The 21,074-nt window shown below is 42.7% G+C and overlaps 1 protein-coding gene and 2 long non-coding RNA genes across 4 annotated transcripts in view; all 3 read left to right on the top strand.

Annotated features, from left to right (window-relative positions):
• Positions 1-21,074, top strand: part of LOC138974101 (uncharacterized) — a 28,557-nt gene that overhangs the window by 6,666 nt on the left and 817 nt on the right. For both annotated transcript variants that reach the window (XM_070346790.1, XM_070346791.1), the window contains exons 2-7: positions 490-2,118; positions 15,943-16,145; positions 16,263-16,450; positions 19,082-19,376; positions 19,816-20,165; positions 20,726-21,074. The exon at positions 20,726-21,074 is cut by the window's right edge and continues 817 nt beyond it. In XM_070346790.1, the coding sequence (XP_070202891.1) occupies positions 520-2,118; positions 15,943-16,145; positions 16,263-16,450; positions 19,082-19,376; positions 19,816-20,165; positions 20,726-21,074 (2,984 nt within the window). In that variant the 5' untranslated portion in view covers positions 490-519. The remainder of the gene's footprint in view (positions 1-489; positions 2,119-15,942; positions 16,146-16,262; positions 16,451-19,081; positions 19,377-19,815; positions 20,166-20,725) is intronic.
• LOC138974113 (uncharacterized) lies at positions 4,780-6,313 on the top strand. The gene is made up of 3 exons (XR_011458315.1): positions 4,780-4,885; positions 5,423-5,554; positions 6,260-6,313. It is a non-coding gene; the product is annotated as an uncharacterized lncRNA (long non-coding RNA).
• LOC138974112 (uncharacterized) lies at positions 6,319-11,342 on the top strand. Its single transcript, XR_011458314.1, has 3 exons — positions 6,319-7,085; positions 7,879-7,969; positions 8,976-11,342. It is a non-coding gene; the product is annotated as an uncharacterized lncRNA (long non-coding RNA).

The following is a 21,074-nucleotide window of genomic DNA, read 5'->3' as shown; positions in this document are numbered from 1 at the left end:
TGTTGGCAACGCCAGACGTCCCCACAGACACACACACCCGCCGTGTGACTACAAGAAGATCTTAAATTGCTGTTCGGTACAGGTGGGTTTCCAGGGGACTGAGTGTGGTACCTGGATATTGGCTGGAGAGCGGTTCGCCGATATGCTCTGATGTGAACAGCCACTGAAATTGTCTTCTTGGGCTTATGACGAGTTTTATTCATCATTTCTTAAATTCTGTTCTGGATGTTATAGCCTAATTCATCATATCAGTCAACATTTGCATACGCGGCAGAGACTAACTCTGGCCAAAACGATAGGTATCTAAAATTGATCCATCCAGTAGAAACCAAACGTGGTGTTTCTGGTGCGAGACAGAAGGTGCGCACTATGACCACCATCACCATCACCACTACCACCACAACTCCGACATCAACCTCTTCAGACTGTCGTTAGTTAACTCCGATTCGTATTTCTTGTTCCATTATTTCTTATTTGTCACTTCAACAGCTTCCTGGACGAGTGGTTTTATCACGCATCATGGCGAGCTCCACCAGTGGTGAGGACACCCGTGACAAGTTGGTGGACATTGTAAAACTGCTTTACCCTGACGCTCTCACCCGTGACAACTTTGTGGACATAGTGAAACAGCTGTCTCCTGACGTTCTCACCCGTGACAACTTGGTGGACATAGTGAAACAGCTGTCTCCTGACGTTCTCACCCGTGACAAGTTGGTGGACATTGTGAAACAGCTGTCCCCTGACGCTCTCACCCGTGACAAGGTGGTGGACATTGTAAAACAGCTATCTCCTGACGCTCTCACCCGTGACAACTTGGTGAACATTGTGAAACAGCTGTCCCCTGACGCTCTCACCCGTGACAAGTTGGTGGACATAGTGAAACAGCTGTCTCCTAACGCTCGCACCCGTGACAACTTGGTGGACATTGTGAAACAGCTGTCCCCTGACGCTCGCACCCGTAAAAAGTTGATGTACATTGTGAAACAGCTGTCTCCTGACGCTCTCACCCGTGACAACTTGGTGGACATTGTGAAACAGCTATCTCCTGACGCTCTCACCCGTGACAACTTTGTGAAAATTGTGAAACAGCTGTCCCCTGACGCTATCACCCGTGACAACTTGCTGGATATTGTGAAGGAGCTGTACCCTGACGCTCTCACCCGTGACAAGTTGATGGACATTGTGAAACAGCTGTCGCCTGACGCTCTCACCCGTGACAAGTTGATGGACATTGTGAAACAGCTGTCGCCTGACGCTCTCACCCGTGACAAGTTGGTGGACATTGTGAAACAGTTGTACCCTGACGCACTCACTCGTGAAAAGTTGGTGGACATTGTGAAACTGCTGTCCCCTGACGCTCTCACACGTGACAAGTTGGTGAACATTGTGAAACAGCTGTCTCCTGACTCTCTCACCCGTGACAAGTTGGTGAACATTGTGAAACAGCTATCCCCTGACGCTCTCACCCGTGACAACTTGGTGGACATTGTGAAACAGCTGTACCCTGACGCTCTCACCCACACCTACGTTGTACCACCTGTGCATCTTGCCAGGGTGCCTTATAACAAAGATACAGTACCCGGTACTGACCAGGATGTGCTTGTGCTGCCCTCTAGTGAGCAGCTTCAGCAGCAGCAGGGCAACATTCAGGCAGACTTGGCACAGCAGCACGTGCTGCACAACTTACAGCAGCTCGGAGATTCCGGAAAGGAGGTCATGTTCGTGGTGTCTGAGCTGAACTTTAAGGACTACCTCAACGAGCCGTTCTACGCCAAACACACAGGCAAGCTCCCAAAGCCAGCAAACCTACCTAAGGAGCTTCGGCATCACGGAAAGCAGGGAGACTTTGACATCCTGGTGATTCACCGACAGTATGGTATCCTGGTTGGAGAGATCAAATCTGTCGGTAAGGCCGAGGCAAGCCGAGCGGACACTGAGGTGTTCAAGGTTATTGACAAGGCGGTCAAGCAGTTGGACAAGTGTGAGGTGCACGCCAGACACATGGTCAGTGACATTGCTCCCGGCCTGACTGTGAGGAAGACTCTCTTCTTGCCCTTCGTCAGCCATACCCAGCTGAGGCGGATACTGGATGACGGAAACAATTCCAAGTTACAACAGGTGAGAGTGAGAGAGAGAGAGAGAGAGAGAGAGAGAGAGAGAGAGAGAGAGAGAGAGAGAGAGAGAGAGGGGGGGGGGGGGAGGGAGGAGGGAGGGAGGGGGAGGGGGAGGGGAGAGAGACAGACAGATACAGACAGACAGAGAGACTGGGAGATTAAGAGAAAAAGACACAGGGAGAGAGAGAGCATGAGCGCCAGAGACAGAGAGAGAGAGAGACAGACAGACAGACAGTCAGTATTTTACAATCTAATGAGCTATTCAACACTCTAAATTTTATAACACTTTGAGAACACTGAAAGTGTTTAGGGTGAACACTTAAAGTGTTAGGGTGAACACATTTTTACACTTTTGGAACACAGAAAGTGTTCTCAATGTGTTATCCTGAAGCATCTTCTGCTACCTGAACACTTTTGGAACACATGGTAAACACTTTTTAGCACAGTGGAACACCAGGTGAACACACGTGTTCAACAAGTGTTCCACAAGTGTTCCACTTCGTCTTTTAGTCATGCTCCGAATAAAACAATACATTAAAATAAAGTAGATGTGTACTGCCGGGCAGTACATACCCCAAGCGAAGTCGTCCATCTGTGTGTACATGATTCTCTCTCTCTCTCTCTCTCTCTCTCTCTCTCTCTCTCTCTCTCTCTCTCTCTCTCTGTCTTAAAATGTGTCATCGATGACGTGTTTTCATACTTGCTAATGCGGCAGGCTAATCATGACGTCAAATTGAAACTTCTTGAAGTCTCTCAGAAAGGGACATGAAAACCATGTGGGGGTTACTGGTTTGGGCTGAAAAAAAACCCAACTCCACCTAAAATTCAAGCGCCTATGGGGCTGAATTATGCAGCATAAATTGTGAAACATCAGGATATCTCACACTGCCATCATGTCAAATCTGACAACAAACCTACCCACAAAATGTCATAAATATCGGTGTAGAATTGAGACTTAACGGTTTTTAACTGCCAAAAATAAGTTTTTTTGACTGGAATAGTTTGTCTTGAAATTCAGTTTGGGACAACGGACCCACCCACTAAATTTCATAAAGATAGGTGAAAATTTAAATGTAACGGTTTTTAACTGCCAAAATTATGTTTTTCTTCTGGAAAAGTATGGAGTGAAAATCAGTTGGGGACAACGAACCTACCCACAAAATTTCATAAATATCGATGAAGAATTGAGATTTAACGGTTTTTAACTGCCAAAAATAAGGTTTTTTGTCTGGAAAAGTATGTCTTAAAATTCAGTTTGGGACAACGGACCCACCCACTAAATTTCATAAAGATAGGTGAAGAATTGAAATTTAACGTTTTTTAACTGCCAAAATTATGTCTTTCTTCTGGAAAAGTATAGAGTGAAAATCAGTTGGGGACAACGAACCTACCCACAAAATTTCATAAATATCGGTGAAGAATTGAAATTTAACGGTTTTTAACTGCCAAAATTATGTTTTTCTTCTGGAAAAGTATGGAAAATAAGTTGGGGACAACAAACCTACCTTTAAAATTTCATAAGAATCAGTGAAGAAATAGGATTTAACGATTTTTTAACGGCCTTTAAATCATTGGTGATGTCATCATAACCCAGTCGTTGTAGTTGTCGTCGTAGTTGTTGGTGTTGTTGTTGTCATGTTCGTTGTCGTGATTGTTGTTGTTCTCGTGTTGTTGTTTTTGTTGTTGTTGTTGTTGTTGATGTTGTTGTTGTCGTCGTCGTCGATGTCATTTGTTGTTGTTGTTGTTATCGTCGTCGTCGTCGTCATCGTCGTCGTTGTCAGAGGTTATTTCTAAAGATTTCATTGATAGTCTTTGTTCTCGTCACCAAGACTTGCTAAGAACAAGCTTGGAACAGCAAGAGTTCCAAGAACAAGATTAGAACAACTCATTACATCATTACCAGTACGTCATTTGTATTTAGAACACACTTTAGAAAAAAACTCTTCAGCTACAAACCAGTCACCCTCACATGTCGGAGGTGTTTGTCTAAACCACTTACTGAAATGTTTTGAGGTTTAATGACCATACACATGTTGAACCGGTGAGTGTCTTCCGCTGCTTAATTCGCAAATAACTATTTTATTAAAGTCCGCTTGAAACGCTCAAAGATGAAATTCCATGTTAAAAAGTGACAAAAGTTTCACATTTTCCCGTTGTAACAGCTTCCGATGATATTATATGAAAATTCTGATCCTCTGAGAGGATTCCCCGAAACAAAATCAGTTTGTACGCCTAATTTTAATAGAATTGTCCAAACAGTGTCGCTAATATTGTGCTAAAAGATGAATTCTAGAACAATGTTCACAGACAGACACCACTTGGCAAAAAAATTTTCAGTGCTGGGAGATGAAAAAAAAAACTACCTCGCTACGCGCGGGCTTCGCCCGCGCTCCGCTTGGAATATTTGGGCCATGAGCGGATTCGAACCCGAGACCTTCGCCTTGCCATGTCAGCGCTCTACCGATTGAGCTACGGAGACTCGTCGAGATCTAGCGTCGCTTAGAGTATATAATTTTTATACCCCCTAGACCGCTGCGGGACGTTTTTTTGTTTTCGTTTTTAATCGTGTTGTGCTTATATTTTTTCATCAAACATTTATTTCATCTGAGACATCTAATAAGCGGTAAGTATTAGCATTTTTATTTTTACACTTTAATAATGTTACTAATTGTCCCATCATGCTTCAAAAAAGAACGTTGACACTTTTAGATCTGTGGACCTGTCTGCGTTGTCGCTGCGTTGATTTGGCTCAGGATTTCCGATTGTTATCTGTAAGTTGCTTGCTGAGATTTTGTATTAATTCATCTAAGCTTAGTCACTCGTATTTTTGTTGTAACATGTTCCCGTTACTTGTATCTGTGGACGTTTTAAGACAATTTCTCTAATTTTGCTGTCGCAACGGTTTCAGCTGATCAGTGGACCTTTTACATTAGTTCTGCGTTGGTAAATAAACTCTATTTCAATTTGATGTTGATTTTTTTATTCTGGTTGATGTGCTTGGTTTTTTGTTATTGTTATACTTGTATGTCCAGGGGTTCCTTATAATGATAATGGTGGTCCAGTGAACGATACCTTCCGCCTGTGGTCACAGCAATACATTTGCAGATTTTCGGATTCTTCTTCTTCCTTTGGTTAGATCATAGATGTACGATCTGCACGCTAGATAAAGTGAAGCGGTAGGCTAAAAACAGCATACATTAATGAACAACATTCATCATAATAGTGGCCAGGTTGATTGTGTGCGCAATTTAGAATAATTCTATGCATGCTTGGTTGTATTTGATTTCACAGATCTATCACACTTTCAGGGAACTGGGAAGCCGTTTGAGCTGATGTGCCCATGTGGCGAATCGATGTGGGCGTAACCTGCGCACATTTCTTCTGAATTGCACTGAGGATGAACAGGAGGCACTGACGGCAACCCAGACGTGTTTACCAAGGTACGCATGTCCTGCATTTGCATATATTGTGTAGTTTTGCAGAGAAATATTGACTTTCAAATTGATCTGATAAGTTTTGTTTGTTTGTTTGCTTAACGCCCAGCCGACTACGAAGGGCCATATCAGGGCGGTGCTGCTTTGACATTTAACGTGCGCCACACACAAGACAGAAGTCGCAGCACAGGCTTCATGTCTCACCTAGTCACTTTATTCTGACACCGGACCAACCAGTCCTAGCACTAACCCCATAATGCCAGACGCCAGGCGGAGCAGCCACTAGATTGCCAATTTTAAAGTTTTAGGTATGACCCGGCCGGGGTTCGAAGCCACGACCTCCCGATCACCGGGCGGACGCCTTACCACTAGGCCAATTGTGCCGGCGGTTGCGGAATCATTGATTATACTATTTGCTGAAATACTCTGTTTCAAAATTAATATCTCCGTGCAAAACACACCAGACAGTCGCCAAACTCATATGTGGACACACACACACACACACACACACACACACACACACACACACACACACACACACACACACAGAGCCAGCCCCCTCTCCTTCCACATTTGACAGAAATCTAAATGTTGATACACAGTTTCACAATAAACAAAAGTATGAGAATCAGAACACTTGTCAGTGTTGCTACGATGTGGAACTTCAGTAAAATAGTGTTTGATTTCTTAACATGCATCTTGTGTGTGCAGGAACCATACTGCTTGGCTGAGGCAGTTCACTTTCTGGAGATGGAGCTAACAGCAAACACTGTACAAAAGGAAGACGTGGAACTTGCGAAGAAAATGCGAAAAAGTGTTTGTGGGTTATCGTCCCTAGTCACATGCTGGCGGCGAAAACAAAATGGCGGATCGCGTAGGTACCGATCGTGTGCGAGGTGGTGGTAAATAATTGTGCTCGGCTTTTTGTTGCAAGAACGCCCGTTACAAACAGAGCTGCTTCGGGAAAACTTTCCACAAGTTCCCTACAGAAGAAAAAAGGTGGGTTGTGCAGTGATTATTTCATCAGGTTTACCTTCTTCAGAATGAGAATGCAATGGCTCGAGTCAACTCACTCAGTAGACTACAGCGTCAGCGAGTACTTACGACTGTGAGTGTGAGTCAGCAGTCAGTACAAAACAACAGTTTACACTTGATGACAAACCCGTGGGCATATTTGCCGAAACCTTTATCAAACCTTGCTTACGGGAAAACTACAGTACAAAGGTACATCACTCATCCGTTTTGCGTTCAGGCAGAGCGTTAGATTTAGACTGAAGATCTGATTTAGCTTTCTTTGTCTTTCCTTTTTGCTTAGTTTAACAATAACATTGTTGTTTTTATTGTCAAACTAGGTGCAGAATATGGATGCAATTCACAAGGCGAGAGGACTTTGAAAAGCTGCAGCCAGCTGCTGTTCAAGGTCTCAAGCTTTGTACTGATCACTTTGAGGCCAACCAGTAAAACAATCCTGCAGAGAGGATCACTTGTGTGGAATGCTGTCCCGACATTGTTTGCAGTGCCCAATCCACCACCGAAGGTTATTTATTTATTGGTTTTAGGTTTTTGCAAACCAAAGAAGCACACTATTAAATGCAGGTTGAGTAATGACAAGTTTGAGGCTGATGTAAGAATTGAAAACAACAGCATTGTTCCCATCAAATAATGCCTGTTTGCATTTAGCGCAAAAAAAATGATAAGGCCAACAAAAAAAAGTTACTTATTTTGGATCGACGTCCTGATTATGATGATATGATGAACTTATTTTGCAAAAAAACAGCCCCAAATGGCAAAAAAGGTATAGGGTCGGCGTCAACAACAAAAAAGTTGTATGTTTCTGGTCACCTGACCCTACCTATGTTTTCCCGACGACCCTAGACATTTTTTTTTTTTTTGCATTTTCAAAAATAAAAGGGGTATTCGAAAATCAATTGTTTTCCTGTTTTTCAACAAAATAGTTTAAAAGATGGTTTTAAAAAAAAAGGTTAGAAAAAAAATCTCCACCTTTAGTCATGTTAGGTCACAAAAAAGTCTGTTTAAGGTAACATAGGCCCCCCAAAAATAGCGTCGGTAGGTCGGCTTTTTAGTTTTGTATTTTAGCCATCTGAATATTTTAATTTTATTTTTTAATGCCCCCAAAAAGTCTAGGGCCGGTGGGAAAAAAATAGGGTCGGTCCGGATACCGTAAACAGATTATTTTTTGTTTTGCCTTACCAGAAACATACACTTTTTGTGTGTGGCCTAAGACCAATGCCATGAAATTGGGAGAAATGTTTCATTGTGACTGGGTGTTGGTTGTGAGTTTGTCAGTTAAAGAGCTGTGCAATTTGCAGGTTGCTAGTGGGAGGAAGCCACCATCGCAAAGGGTAGCTACAAATGAAGCCAGCACCGACCTGTCGCCTGATACACAAATTGTTCAACCAGGTAAGAGATTTTTAACCATGAAGAACACCCTGACATCAAAAAATGTTTAAACCCATCCATTACATAGTTGATAATCGCTGTATAGGGTGACGGGCGCTGGGGCGGGGTGGTAAGACGTCGGTCTATTAACTCGGAAGGTCGAGGGTTCGAATCCCGGTCGCGGCCGCCTGGTGGGTTAAGTGTGGAGATGTTTCCGATCTCCCAGGTCAACTTATGTGCAGACCTGCTAGTGACTTATCCCCCTTCATGTGTACACGCAAGCACAAGACCAAATACGCACGAAAAAGATCCTGTAATCCATGTCAGAGTTCGGTGGGTTTTAGAAACACAAAAATACCCCGCATGCTTCCTCCGAAAGCGGCGTATGGCTGCCTAAATGGCGGGGTAAAAACGGTCATACACATAAAATTCCACTTGTGCAAATAAATGAGTGCACGTGGGAGTTTCAGCCCACGAACGCAGAAGAAGAAGAAGCTGTATAGGGCGGATGCATGGATGGATGAAATTGCACCTGTAGTTCCCACACGTAAAGATGGGAAACATATCCTGTTAGAGGCATGGTTTGACAAGAAACAATTAAGTGGCTCTATTCCCATCTCCCCCCCCCCCCCCCCCCCTTTCCCCGTCGCGATATAAGCTTCGTGGTTGAAAACGACGTTAAACACCAAATAAAGAAAGAAAGAAAGAGGCATGGTGTGTGAGGAGTTTACCTGGTACTGTTGTCCTAATCAATCAATCAATCAATCAATATAAAGCTTATATAGCGCGTATTCCGTGGGTACAGTTCTAATGGCCTCACCCATTCAGTACCAAACAAGGTCAATTCCATCATTGTTCCACATCGAATCCATAGTTGCTAATACACTTCATTTCTGGCCTGCCTTCCTACGCTATTGTTTATTTTCATTTTGTGATTGAATTACACATGTTTTAATTTCTTCCAGGTTGTAACTTGTTATGGTTATGTTATTTTATGTGTGTTTTGTGTGTGTGTTTTCTTTTTTAGATGACATTCAGGCGATCCTGGAGGACATAGGATGTAAAGCATCAAAGTCGTCATCCTCCCCATCCCCTCGTGAAGCGGAACTTCGGCAGAAGGTCAACAAACTGAGGAGCAAGGTTTTCCGATTAGAAAAGAAAACGATGGAACCCCGTGTAAAACGAGCGAGTAAATTAGCCAAGCCTCCCAAGAAAGACTTTGTAATAGAACAGTTGTCTCATATATTATCAGGCGAGGCGAGCTATTTTGCCATTTATGCCTGTTACATATTTACCGGTTATCTGCTGCTGTGTCCATTCCTGGCAGAGACGGAACGCATGTTACCAAGGAGCCGAAGGAGAGTCGATGAGATGAGAGAATGTGAGTGATTAACAATTGCCAACTCTCTCCGTACAAAGAGGGTCCAAAATTGTATCAAAATATAGATCGTAGGGAATTCAAAATAAAAAAAAGAGACAAAACATGTACTTCGGCTCATAGAGCCTTCTTTAATTTTTGACTCAAAAGTCCATGCTCCGAGAGTCCTTTTTGACTCACATGCGAAGCAAAAGTGAGTCTATGTACTCACCCGAGTCGTCCGTCCGGACGTCCGTCCGGACGTCCGTCCGTCCGGAAAACTTTAACGTTGGATATTTCTTGGACACTATTCAGTCTATCAGTACCAAATTTGGCAAGATGGTGTATGATGACAAGGCCCCAAAAAACATACATAGCATCTTGACCTTGCTTCAAGGTCAAGGTCGCAGGGGCCATAAATGTTGCCTAAAAACCAGCTATTTTTCACATTTTTCCCATTTTCTCTGAAGTTTTTGAGATTCAATACCTCACCTATATATGATATATAGGGCAAAGTAAGCCCCATCTTTTGATACCAGTTTGGTTTACCTTGCTTCAAGGTCAAGGTCACAGGAGCTCTTCAAAGTTGGATTGTATACATATTTTGAAGTGACCTTGACCCTGAACTATGGAAGATAACTGTTTCAAACTTAGAAATTATGTGGGGCACATGTTATGCTTTCATCATGAGACACATTTGGTCACATATGATCAAGGTCAAGGTCACTTTGACCCTTATGAAATGTGACCAAAATAAGGTAGTGAACCACTAAAAGTGACCATATCTCATGGTAGAAAGAGCCAATAAGCACCATTGTACTTCCTATGTCTTGAATTAACAGCTTTGTGTTGCATGACCTTGGATGACCTTGACCTTGGGTCAAGGTCACATGTATTTTGGTAGGAAAAATGTGTAAAGCATGTGAGTCGTATGGGCTTTGCCCTTCTTGTTTAATTTTGAATTGCCTACCATCTATATTTTTATACATTTTCAAAAAGATTCAACAGTCACCTTCCGTTATTCTTGAACTTGGCTATCCCAGCCTTACCTCAACATTCGATATTCCTGTGATACTTTTGACGTAAAATCAATTTTTACTGTAAAACACTTCGGCAAGAGGATTGGTCCAAGCAAACAAATAATAAACTTGTAAGATTTTTCGTGATATTTCCGATCAATTGCCTATGGTTTTATTTAGCTAAAAGATTCAAACGTCACACCTATGACCCATGGCTATTTTTAAGGGGAGAGTAGCATCCCTGGTGTGTTGTTTTTGATGTACCTTTTGGTCTGTTTACAGTAACATAGGCACACAAAAAGAGGGTCGGTAGGTCGGCTTTTCTTAATTTTTTTTTTATAACCATCTTTTTAAATTATTTTGCAAAAAAACAGGAACAAAATTGATTTTTTTTCTTTTTCTTTTTCTCCAAATGCCAAAAAAAAGGTCTAGGGTTGGCGGGGAAAAAATAATAGGGTTGGTCGGGATACCGTAAACAGACTATTTTGCTTTGTTTTGCCTAAGCAATGACTAACAAACTTTCTTTAGGGTCTGACATTGTATATACTATACAACTTTTTGGGGTATTAACTAAATACATGTATACAGTTTTTGATTCCTTTTATACTTTTTCACAAATTACCCCCCCCCCCCCCCTTTTTTTTTTGTAGTCTGCCCTGGGGGCGGGAGGTCTCCTAATTTCGGTTTCTAGGGTCATCTTATGCTTCCCCATGAGCTGAGAACTTAATTTAAAATGGGCCACGATTTTTTTATTTGTATTTTGTAATTGTGCCTTTGTCCAGTCACATGATTTCACTTTGTACTTAAAAACTTGGCACTGTCATCATTTTATTGCTTTTTATTGTTCAGTTGTTCAGTATTTATTGCTATTGGGCATCAGTTGTTCAGTTGCCCTCTTTCGAATGAGCCATGCATGCATTATGGATGTGTTTAGCGAATGGGGATACCTCAAGCAATGTAAAAAAAAGAAACAATGTGAAGCAAACATATAGCACCAAATAAAATAACCGAATCAGAATGGAAACTTCTTCAGTGTATGTGTGTGTGTGTGTGTGTGTGTGTGTTTGTGTTTGCTGTTTTAAATACCGAAAATGTGAAAATAAAGCAAGTCACAACATGAGAAAGATCGACTGTACTAGTCATAACAAAGCAGGAGACAGTCTGGTCAACATGCAGCAAAGGGGAATAACTCATATTTAGCCATTCTCATTTCTAAGCATGCCCAATGAGGAAGTTATCCTTCTTCCCATTGTAGTTTCTTTGCTAACAGTAATGCGACGAAACCTTGTGGATGCACTTCATGTAAGTTTAAGCTTTCTGTGGGATACAGCGCAGTTACATTTTGAGAATGCTGCCTTATTTTGCAGTCTTCTCCTTAAAAGGTGGAAAATATATACATATTTTTAAGTTCAGTGAGTGCTGAGGCCTGCAATGATAAAATGTTTTCCTGAACTAAGTCTACTCAGAATTTCCATTCAAAGCATGGCCAACAGACAACACGCTGCTGATCCGCTTGGATCTGCCATTGCCGCTAACAGTGTATGCAGGGTGCATTCAATATGACACCCTTTTCTTTTGAAAATATTCTCATCGGAGTTTATGATTGGTTTTGACAGTGATCGCTGGCCTCCAATGGTCGCTGACAAGGTGTTTTCCTTCGGTTCACGTAGGTTTAGCTTGAGATCACGTGAGTTAAAAGCGATCCGTTTGTAAGTTTTGGTTAGTTTGATCTAAATAATGAAATATTTTAGAAAATTATGATAGAAATTAGAATGCATTTTATATTAAAGAATGCATTCCATATCATAGAACACATTCTATATTTATAGAATGCATTCTATAAAATAGAAAACATTGTATAATATAGAATGCATTCAATCATACTTGTCATTTGCCCAGAAATGTATTCTATTATAGAATGCATTCTATAACGTCCAACAATGCATTCTTATGATAGAATGCATTCCATAAAGCGCCACAAAACTTCTACAGGCCAGCTCGGTATGGTCCCTGCTTCGAAAGCAGATCTACAAACAATCTCACACACAGCTCTCTCTTTCTCTCTGTCTCTGTCTCTCTGTCTCTGTCTCTCTGTCTCTCTCTCTCTCTCTGTCTCTCTGTCTCTCTCTTTCTCTCTCTCTCTCTCTCTCTCTCTCTCTCTCTCTCTCTCTCTCTCTCTCTCTCTCTCTCTCTCTCTCTCTCTCTCTCTCTCTCTCTCTCTCTGTGCGTGTGTGTGGCTGTGTGTGTGTGTGTGTGTAGTTCTGCTTTTCTTTGCGGGGCTGGCCTGTTGTAGTTTCGGGACATTATGCATATAAATTATAATGCATTTCAGGACGTTAAAGAACGCATTCTATCATAAAAAGCATTTTGGTATTTTGTGTAAATAGAATGCATTTTATCATAGAAGGCAGTTCGGAACGTTATAGAATGCATTCTATAATATAGAATACATTACATAATAAATGATTTCCTTATAATTCATTATTTAGATTAAACCAACAAAACTTAGGTAGTTTCTTTACAAACGGATTACTAGAGGGTGCATTCAATATGACACCCTTTTCTTTGAACTAAAACTCATCGGAGTTCACGATTAATTGCGACAGTGATCTTTGGCTTCCAGTGATTGTTGACAAGGTGTTTTCCCTGGGTTCACATAGGTTTAAGAACGAGTTAAGGAAAACGGGCGTGCTCAAGGCCTCGCCACATTAGCAGTACGGTTTACTGCTTACCTTATATAAAAAATTTGTAGAGTGCCATTTTCCAGAGTGGCCACGCGCTAATGAAATCCTTGCGAAAGACCTATTTTAATTCTACTTTTTATATTTAGTCAAGTTTTGACTAAATATTTTAACATCGAGGGGGAATCGAAACGAGGGTATGGTGTATGTGCGTGTGTCTGTGTGTGTGTCTGTGTGTGTGTGTAGAGCGATTCAGACTAAACTACTGGACCGATCTTTATGAAATTTGACATGAGAGTTCCTGGGTATGAAATCCCCGAACGTTTTTTTCATTTTTTTGATAAATGTCTTTGATGACGTCATATCCGGCTTTTCGTGAAAGTTGAGGCGGCACTGTCACGCCCTCATTTTTCAACCAAATTGGTTGAAATTTTGGTCAAGTAATCTTCGACGAAGCCCGGGGTTCGGTATTGCATTTCAGCTTGGTGGCTTAAAAATTAATTTATGACTTTGGTCATTAAAAATCGGAAAATTGTAAAAAAAAATAAAAATTTATAAAACGATCCAAATTTACGTTTATCTTATTCTCCATCATTTGCTGATTCCAAAAACATATAAATATGTTATATTCGGATTAAAAACAAGCTCTGAAAATTAAATATATAAAAATTATTATCAAAATTTTTTTTTCGAAATCAATTTAAAAACACTTTCATCTTATTCCTTGTCGGTTCCTGATTCCAAAAACATATAGATATGATATGTTTGGATTAAAAACACGCTCAGAAAGTTAAAACAAAGAGAGGTACAGAAAAGCGTGCTATCCTTCTTAGCGCAACTACTACCCCGCTCTTCTTGTCAATTTCACTGCCTTTGCCATGAGCGGTGGACTGACGATGCTACGAGTATACGGTCTTGCTGAAAAAGGGCAGCTACTTGACTAAATATTGTATTTTCGCCTTACGCGACTTGTTGTTCTTAGGGACAGACTCCTGCTTCAAGAGGGATTACTTTTTACATTCAGTCGTGTGTGCATGTGCGTGCATGCGAGTGTCATTGTGTGTTGGGAAGGTGAGAGCGAATTGGACGTGATTTATTTGTTCTCTGTTATGTGACCTATGCCCGTTCTGGAATAAAAAAAAGTTTACCCGTAACTGCGATTGTTGGAGATCTGCTGACAGCAAGAAGAAGTCCACTATTAGTTAAGATTTACACTTCAGTGTTATCAATTAAGTACAAACGTTTAACACAAACCTGTTAAGAGTTGGAAATGCATCATGTTCTAAAACTCACTTTTATTTCGAACAGGATGTTCCGGACAGCGAGTTGAAAACTAAACCAAAGACCAAGGGCCTGGAATCCTCCCAACTCTGAAGGGTGTTTTTGTTATCGGACTTTCGTGTGTGAACTTTCAAGATGGGGTTTACCAGAGCTCCGTTCATATTATTTAATAGCAACATATACCGAGCAACAAAAGAAACGCGAAAAATTTCTGCAATGTTTGATTGACAAAATCTCGAACAATTATGGAGTTAGAATTATCAAACCACAACATTTTGATGAAGGCATGTTTGACACAGCTGTTGCGTGAGTATTTTGATGCTGCGATTGTTTCAACACACAGGACAAAACGAAGTTTTGGAGGTCTCGCTCAGTCAGCCTTCATCGCGTTCTCTGGCATCCTGGTATTGTCAGCGGCTGAATTGAATCGATGTCGAAGACGTTGTGGAAGGAAATTGCGATCTTGTCTTATTGGGGTAATGCGAAAAAATCTACCGCGTTGCATAACTGCAGTGCTTCCAATGTCACCAGAACATTGCAGAAGGTGGTAAACTGTTGACACATGCACGTTTAAAGCCCATGCCAGCGCTTCTGGATCACCCCCAGCTTTAAATCGACCTGGCATTTTGGTGGTGTCAATCTTGGCATCCTGGCTGTTTCAAAAGTGAGACTGGCAGCAAGCGTGCCATGGTCTCTTTTGGTTGCTAATGCATTAGTGAACACATCTCACACATCAGATTTCTCCTGCTCCACTTGCACGTGCTGCGAGCGCGCATTATGTGTTTTACGATAAACCTGCTTGTCCCGTGTGTTAAAACAGTCACAGCATCAAAATAATCACACAAAAGCAAGGTCAAACATGCCTTCATTAAACTTTTGTAGTTTAATAATTCTAACTCTATAATTGATGAAGATTTTGTCAATCAAACAATGACGAATTTTGTTGCTCGGTATATTATGTGTTCAACAATTCCTACCCCAGACCCGTTTGTTCTGCGACTGCTGCAGACATTTCTTTTTGTCAATTAAAAATGCTTCTTTGCTCACAAAATTTGATTTTAATGTCTTTCTGAATTGTATGACAGTGCAGGATGAAAGTGTTCCAAAAGTGTTCTAAAAGTGTTCCAAAAGTGTTCTAAAAGTGTTCTAAAAGTGTTCCAAAAGTGTTCCAAAAGTGTTCTAAAAGTGTTCCAAAAGTGTTCTAAAAGTGTTCTAAAAGTGTTCCAAAAGTGTTCCAAAAGTGTTCTAAAAGTGTTGACCTGAACACTTTTATGTGTTCAGAAGTGGTTACAGCAGGGTGAACACTTAAAAGTGTTCAGATGTGAACACTTTTGGAACACTTTTGGAACACTTTTGGAACACTTTTGGAACACTTTTTTGTGTATAGAACACTTTTTGTGTTCCAAAAGTGTTCCAAAAGTGTTCTACTAAAAGGGTGTTCAGAAGTGGTTACAGAAAGGGTGTTCAGGAGTGGAACACTTTTGTTTAGAGTGAATAGTTTATCAATCGACTTTGTTTTGTTCAACATCACGTGCCGCCTATCTGTGTGTAATACGCTGCGGCTCATTCTAGACAGATAAGTATTGTGGAGACGTTGTGATGTGTATGTGTCATGTCATGCAATTTTACGACAGGTATAAATTATCTACATTGCAGGCGGTGTGTCAGAGCCTGGGTGCAGCCAACACAGCAGAGGCCATACAGCTGTGCTGTTGCTCTGACCAATTGTCCCAGCCTGCATCGTACTGGCACGTGACACCCGCCGTGTTATCACAGCTGAGCACCTGGTGGCAACACAGGATGGCCTGTACTGTGGACACTCGGCTCACTGATCAACTTTACCTGGACATCGTAGCCAGGTGAGAGAAGTGACATCCATGTTAGTAACGTCACATGCACAGTGCTGCAACTATGTTGGTATTCTACGTTTGAGTTTTAATTATCATTTATCTTTGTCTTAATTATTTCTGTTACAGGTTTGTTGGTCCGGCCACCACGGTGTCTGTACCCTGCTACAACGGTGTCCGCGTGGAGGTGCGTACTGCAGGACAGGCGGTGGTGGAACTGGGGCGGAGGCTGGCACTTCTGGTTCTGACTCTGCAACAGCTGGGCCTCATGAACCGAGACCCGCCACTGGTCTACATTACGGGAGCGCCAGGAACAGGTGACAAGCTCACAGCTTCTCTTACTAGATTGTTTGTTTCTTATTTTGTTTCTTTGTTGTTGTTGGTCTTGCTGCCGATTTGTGACACTAAGCTCAGCCGTCTGTTTCGCGTTAAAGTCCAACATCGGCGCGCGGCAAATGCAGCTCTAGTTTCTTGTGCTGGCCTTCTACTATAACAAGGTTCAGTCTCCTGGGCGCACTCGGCTAACTAATTAAAGGCACAGTAAGCCTCCAGAAAAAGCTGTTCAAAGCAAACGCTCTGTATTTAGGGTCTTTGCTCAAAGTCGCACAGTTTTCAAAGGGAGATTTATTTCCGACCAGGCCTTCCGGCAATTGTTCAAAATTCGGGTTGTCTTTTGACATGGTTAACTTCACGATTATTTTGCTGTACCAACTTTTGCCTGCCTTATCATCGACAAAACTCGGCTCAAAATCGGCTGAAAGTCGCACATGTGAACATCACTAGAAGGACATGACGTGAATGAGGTTACACCGTACACCTGCTGACATGTGTGTTTGTTTGTTTGTTTGTTTGCTTAATTCCCAGCCGACCACGAAGGGCCATATCAGGGCGGTGCTGTTTTGACATATAACGTGCGCCACACACAAGACAGAAGTCGCAGCACAGGCTTCATGTCTCACCCAGTCACATTATTCTGACACCGGACCAACCAGTCCTAGCACTAACCCCACAATGCCAGACGCCAGGCGGAGCAGCCACTAGATTGCCAATTTTAAAGTCTTAGGTATGACCCGGCCGGGGTTCGAACCCACGACCTCCCGATCACGGGGCGGACGCCTTACCACTAGGCCAACCGTGCCGGTTGACATGTGTGTGAAGGGTGCTGTGCTAATACTGCTGCCATAAAGAGAAACAAACCCACCACCACCACCGCCACCACCACCCTTTTAGTACTACTACTGCTGCTTCTGCCACTGTTTTATATATTTGTTTAAAACACACCCACACAACATTTTGATAATGTCATTAATGTTCCTTTCATCGTCATCATCATCATCATCATCATCATCATCATCTTTATCTTCATCACCTTCATCATCATCATCATCATCATCATCATCATCATCATCATCATCATCATCATCATCGTGAACAACAACAATAATTATTGTCGTCACTTTTGTTGCGGCAAACGATACTGACAGAACAATGTTTCTGATTTCCTTATGGGGCTGTCACACTCTAGCGTTTTAGAGAAACTTATGTCTGGCATATGAAAAGTCAAAACTTATTACAAACACATCACTCACTTATATCAAACTTATGATAGCGTATCATAGCGTATGACCAGCGTATGTCTAGCGGCCTCGCCTTATGCCCAACGTATGAGTAACTTATGAGAAACCTATGCGCAGCGGGCTCGGCGTGTTTCGAACGATCACGTGACAATCACAATAAATATTGCGTCAATCTCAGACAGAACATCATTCCACACTGTGCGAGCAACTAACATGGGTCCGAAGAAGCAGACTGCTACCAAGAGCCGCAGAGGAAGAGCCATTTATATACAGGGACAGCAACACGCCAATCATACGCTAGTTGTACGGTAGCGATACGTTCAATAAGTTACACGATCGTCAGACATGCTTGGAATACGTTAGATATAGGTAAGACCTAGGTTACAAGTAAGTTACTACTGTAATAGGTTATCGATAAGTTAGCTGCATGGTACACCTTTCTGCTAGCGTATCTCGACGTATCTCAACGTATCTCAACGTATCTCGACGTATGAGTAAACTACCTGTAACGTATTTAACATATGCGTAGCGTATGTCTAGCGTATGCCTAACGTATGAAGAGTACGTCGGCATACGACCACACATTTTGAACGTGTTCAAATTTTGTTTCTCGGTCTCAGCATACAACAACGTATGCCAGCTTATACCAGCGTGCTTTTAACGTATTACTACTTATAAGAAACCTACATCTAACTGATGTCAAACGTATTCCAGCGTTTCGAAGAAAATTCTCATAAGACAGCATAAGTTACTGCTATACGTTATAGTGTGACAGCCCCATAACAGTGCTCTGACGTCTTAGTCTTAGTCTTAGTCGAATGAATGACGCGATGTGTATGACGTTGTTTTTTTGTCAAGTTTTACTTTATCGTCATCGTACCAGAAGGTTCTAGTTTTGGAGGACGGTTTGTTTTGTGCACGCTGTGTGTGGTGTCTGATTCCATCCAAAATGTGTCAACTGAAGGAAAGGCATCCAGCTGACTCGGAGAAAAGTTTGTTCATTTAGTCGATTTAGTCTCCATGAAATTTAATTTTCCAAAATAAGAATTTTCTTAGCAGATATATCCATTTTGTTATGCTTATTGCTATGTTCCTGATGCTGTGTTTCGCGTGTAACTGGTGAAACGGACTCAATGTAACAGAGCCTTCCTTTCACATTGTATTGGAATACATGTATATTGTTTAGGTCATATTTTATGTGTGAACAGGTAAGACAGTTCTGGTACTGCAGGGGTTGAGGTGGCTGATCGCGGGCCTACATCTTCCCTATCACCAGGGTCACGATGTGCAAGTCGTCTCTACATGTAACACTGCCTTGTTTTCACATTGTCCTGCAATTTAGTAACCTTACTATTGTTTGTGTTCCAACAGGTAAGACGGTGGTGTTGGTGCTGCAAGGCGTGCGGTGGCTGCGACAGGGGCACGATGTGCACGTCCTGTCAACACGGTACAACACCCGGGCCGTCAGCACATCCATCAAACAACAGCTGGAGATGTCGCTGAGGGCGGGCCCAACGCCTTCCCTGACACCAGGCAGCGTGTCGTACCACCGGTACAATTTCTGGGACAGGGAGGCTGATGTCGAGCAGGCAGTCACCGACCTCGTGGCATGTGTGAAAAACGGCCACCTACACGTCTTGATCGACGAGGCGAGCTTTGACAGCAGGTTTGTGTTCATACATGTGTGTGTGTGTGTGTTTGTTTGTGTGTGTGTGTGTGTGTGTGTGTGAGAGAGAGATGAGAGAGAGAGAGGAGAGAAAGAGAGAAAGAGAGAGAGATGAGAGAGAGAGGAAAGAGAGAGAAAGAGAGAGAGAGGAAAGAGAGAGAAAAAGAGAGATGAGAGAGAGAGAGAGAGAGAGAGAGAGAGAGAGAGAGAGAGAGAGAGAGAGAGAGAGAGAGAGAGTTAACTGTCTGATTCATGTAACTCGCACCACCGTGTACGAGTGGAATTGCATGTTGTTTTAACCACAGTGTGCGTACATTGGTAAAATATCAAGTGACATCTTTTTTTAAGTTGCGGATAACGCATTACTATTATCAGCTTACCATGTCTCATGTGAGTGTGGCACACATCTCTAACACCATGTCTCCATTCTGTGTCACAGGAATAAGCATGGTCCCCGTCACACACGCCTTGTAACACGCCTAGCGCAGCAAGTACCACACCTGTACCTGTGGTGTGCCGGTGTTACCAAAACCGAGATACCCCCAGCACTACAGACACAGGTGTTCACTGTCCCCCTCCGCTCGGCGCCCGCCGTCCTGCGTGAAATACAACCCGTGATTCACAGGTATCCTGTCCACGACTACAGCGACAGCGGCGTGCCTGCCCCTGGGGACGGGCTGAGCGTGATACGGCTGAGTCACCATGGCAACGCTCACACAGGTCGGTGGCCTGTGGACTGCGCACAGTGTGGTCAGGATATCGCTGCCGAGCTGCGCCGTCTGGGTGTGGGTAAGTTGTGCAGCTGATGATGATGATGATGATGATGATGATGATGATGATGATGATGATGATGATGATGATGATGATGATGATGATGATGATGATGATGATGTTGGTGGTGGTGTTGGTGGGGGAGTTGGTGATGATGATGATGATGATTGTGGTAGGTTTGAGTGAGGGGTAAACCTTCCCGTTCCCTAATGGTGTTTTACCCCCCACCACCCCCCCCCCTCAACCCCCCCCCTCCCCCGAGAATATATATTGAAAAGTCTTTACTCAAGAACTAAATTTTCAATCAAATACATAGGCAGGTCAGTCTGTAGGGAAAAAAATGACGTCATTTTTATTGACGTAAACTTCAAAATTACGTCATGACGTCGAAGTTTTGATGTCTGTGTTTGTTGAAAATGTACACACTTTGTGATGATATTATAAATCAAGTGTGTGTGTGTTTGAGAAAACAAATACACGGATAGGTTGTGTCTTGAAATGTAACGAATGTTTGCTTACATACATGACTATTTATCAAACAAGACTGTGTAACCGTTACAACCGTCTTTTTCTTGCAGGGAGGAGCGCCGCCAACAGTCCCTCCCGGCTGAGCTACCGCGACGTGTTCGTCTTGACCAGAAGCGACGATCTACAGGATGACGTCACGGATGGGGCAGGGCAGGTGACGTCACCAGCTAGCGGCGTGGTGCAGGGACTGAAGGATGCAGGTGTACCGGTGAGTGTGTTGGGGTATCAAGACTTGCAACACAACAGGGCGAGGTGGGAGGGAGCTGTGCAGGACGCGGCGGTGGCGGCAACGGACACAGTGACAGTAGCGATGTATGACTGGGTGACAGGCCTGGAGCGGCGCGTGGTGGCCGTGTTACCGGGCAGAGATCAGGATGATGATGATGTAGGGTGGACTGA

Source organism: Littorina saxatilis, linkage group LG8 (genome assembly GCF_037325665.1).
Source record: "Littorina saxatilis isolate snail1 linkage group LG8, US_GU_Lsax_2.0, whole genome shotgun sequence".
In the NCBI taxonomy this organism is placed as follows: Eukaryota; Metazoa; Mollusca; class Gastropoda; order Littorinimorpha; family Littorinidae; genus Littorina; species Littorina saxatilis.
The sequence above is the reverse complement of the archived record's forward strand: the minus strand, read 5'-3'. Positions and strand labels throughout refer to the sequence as shown.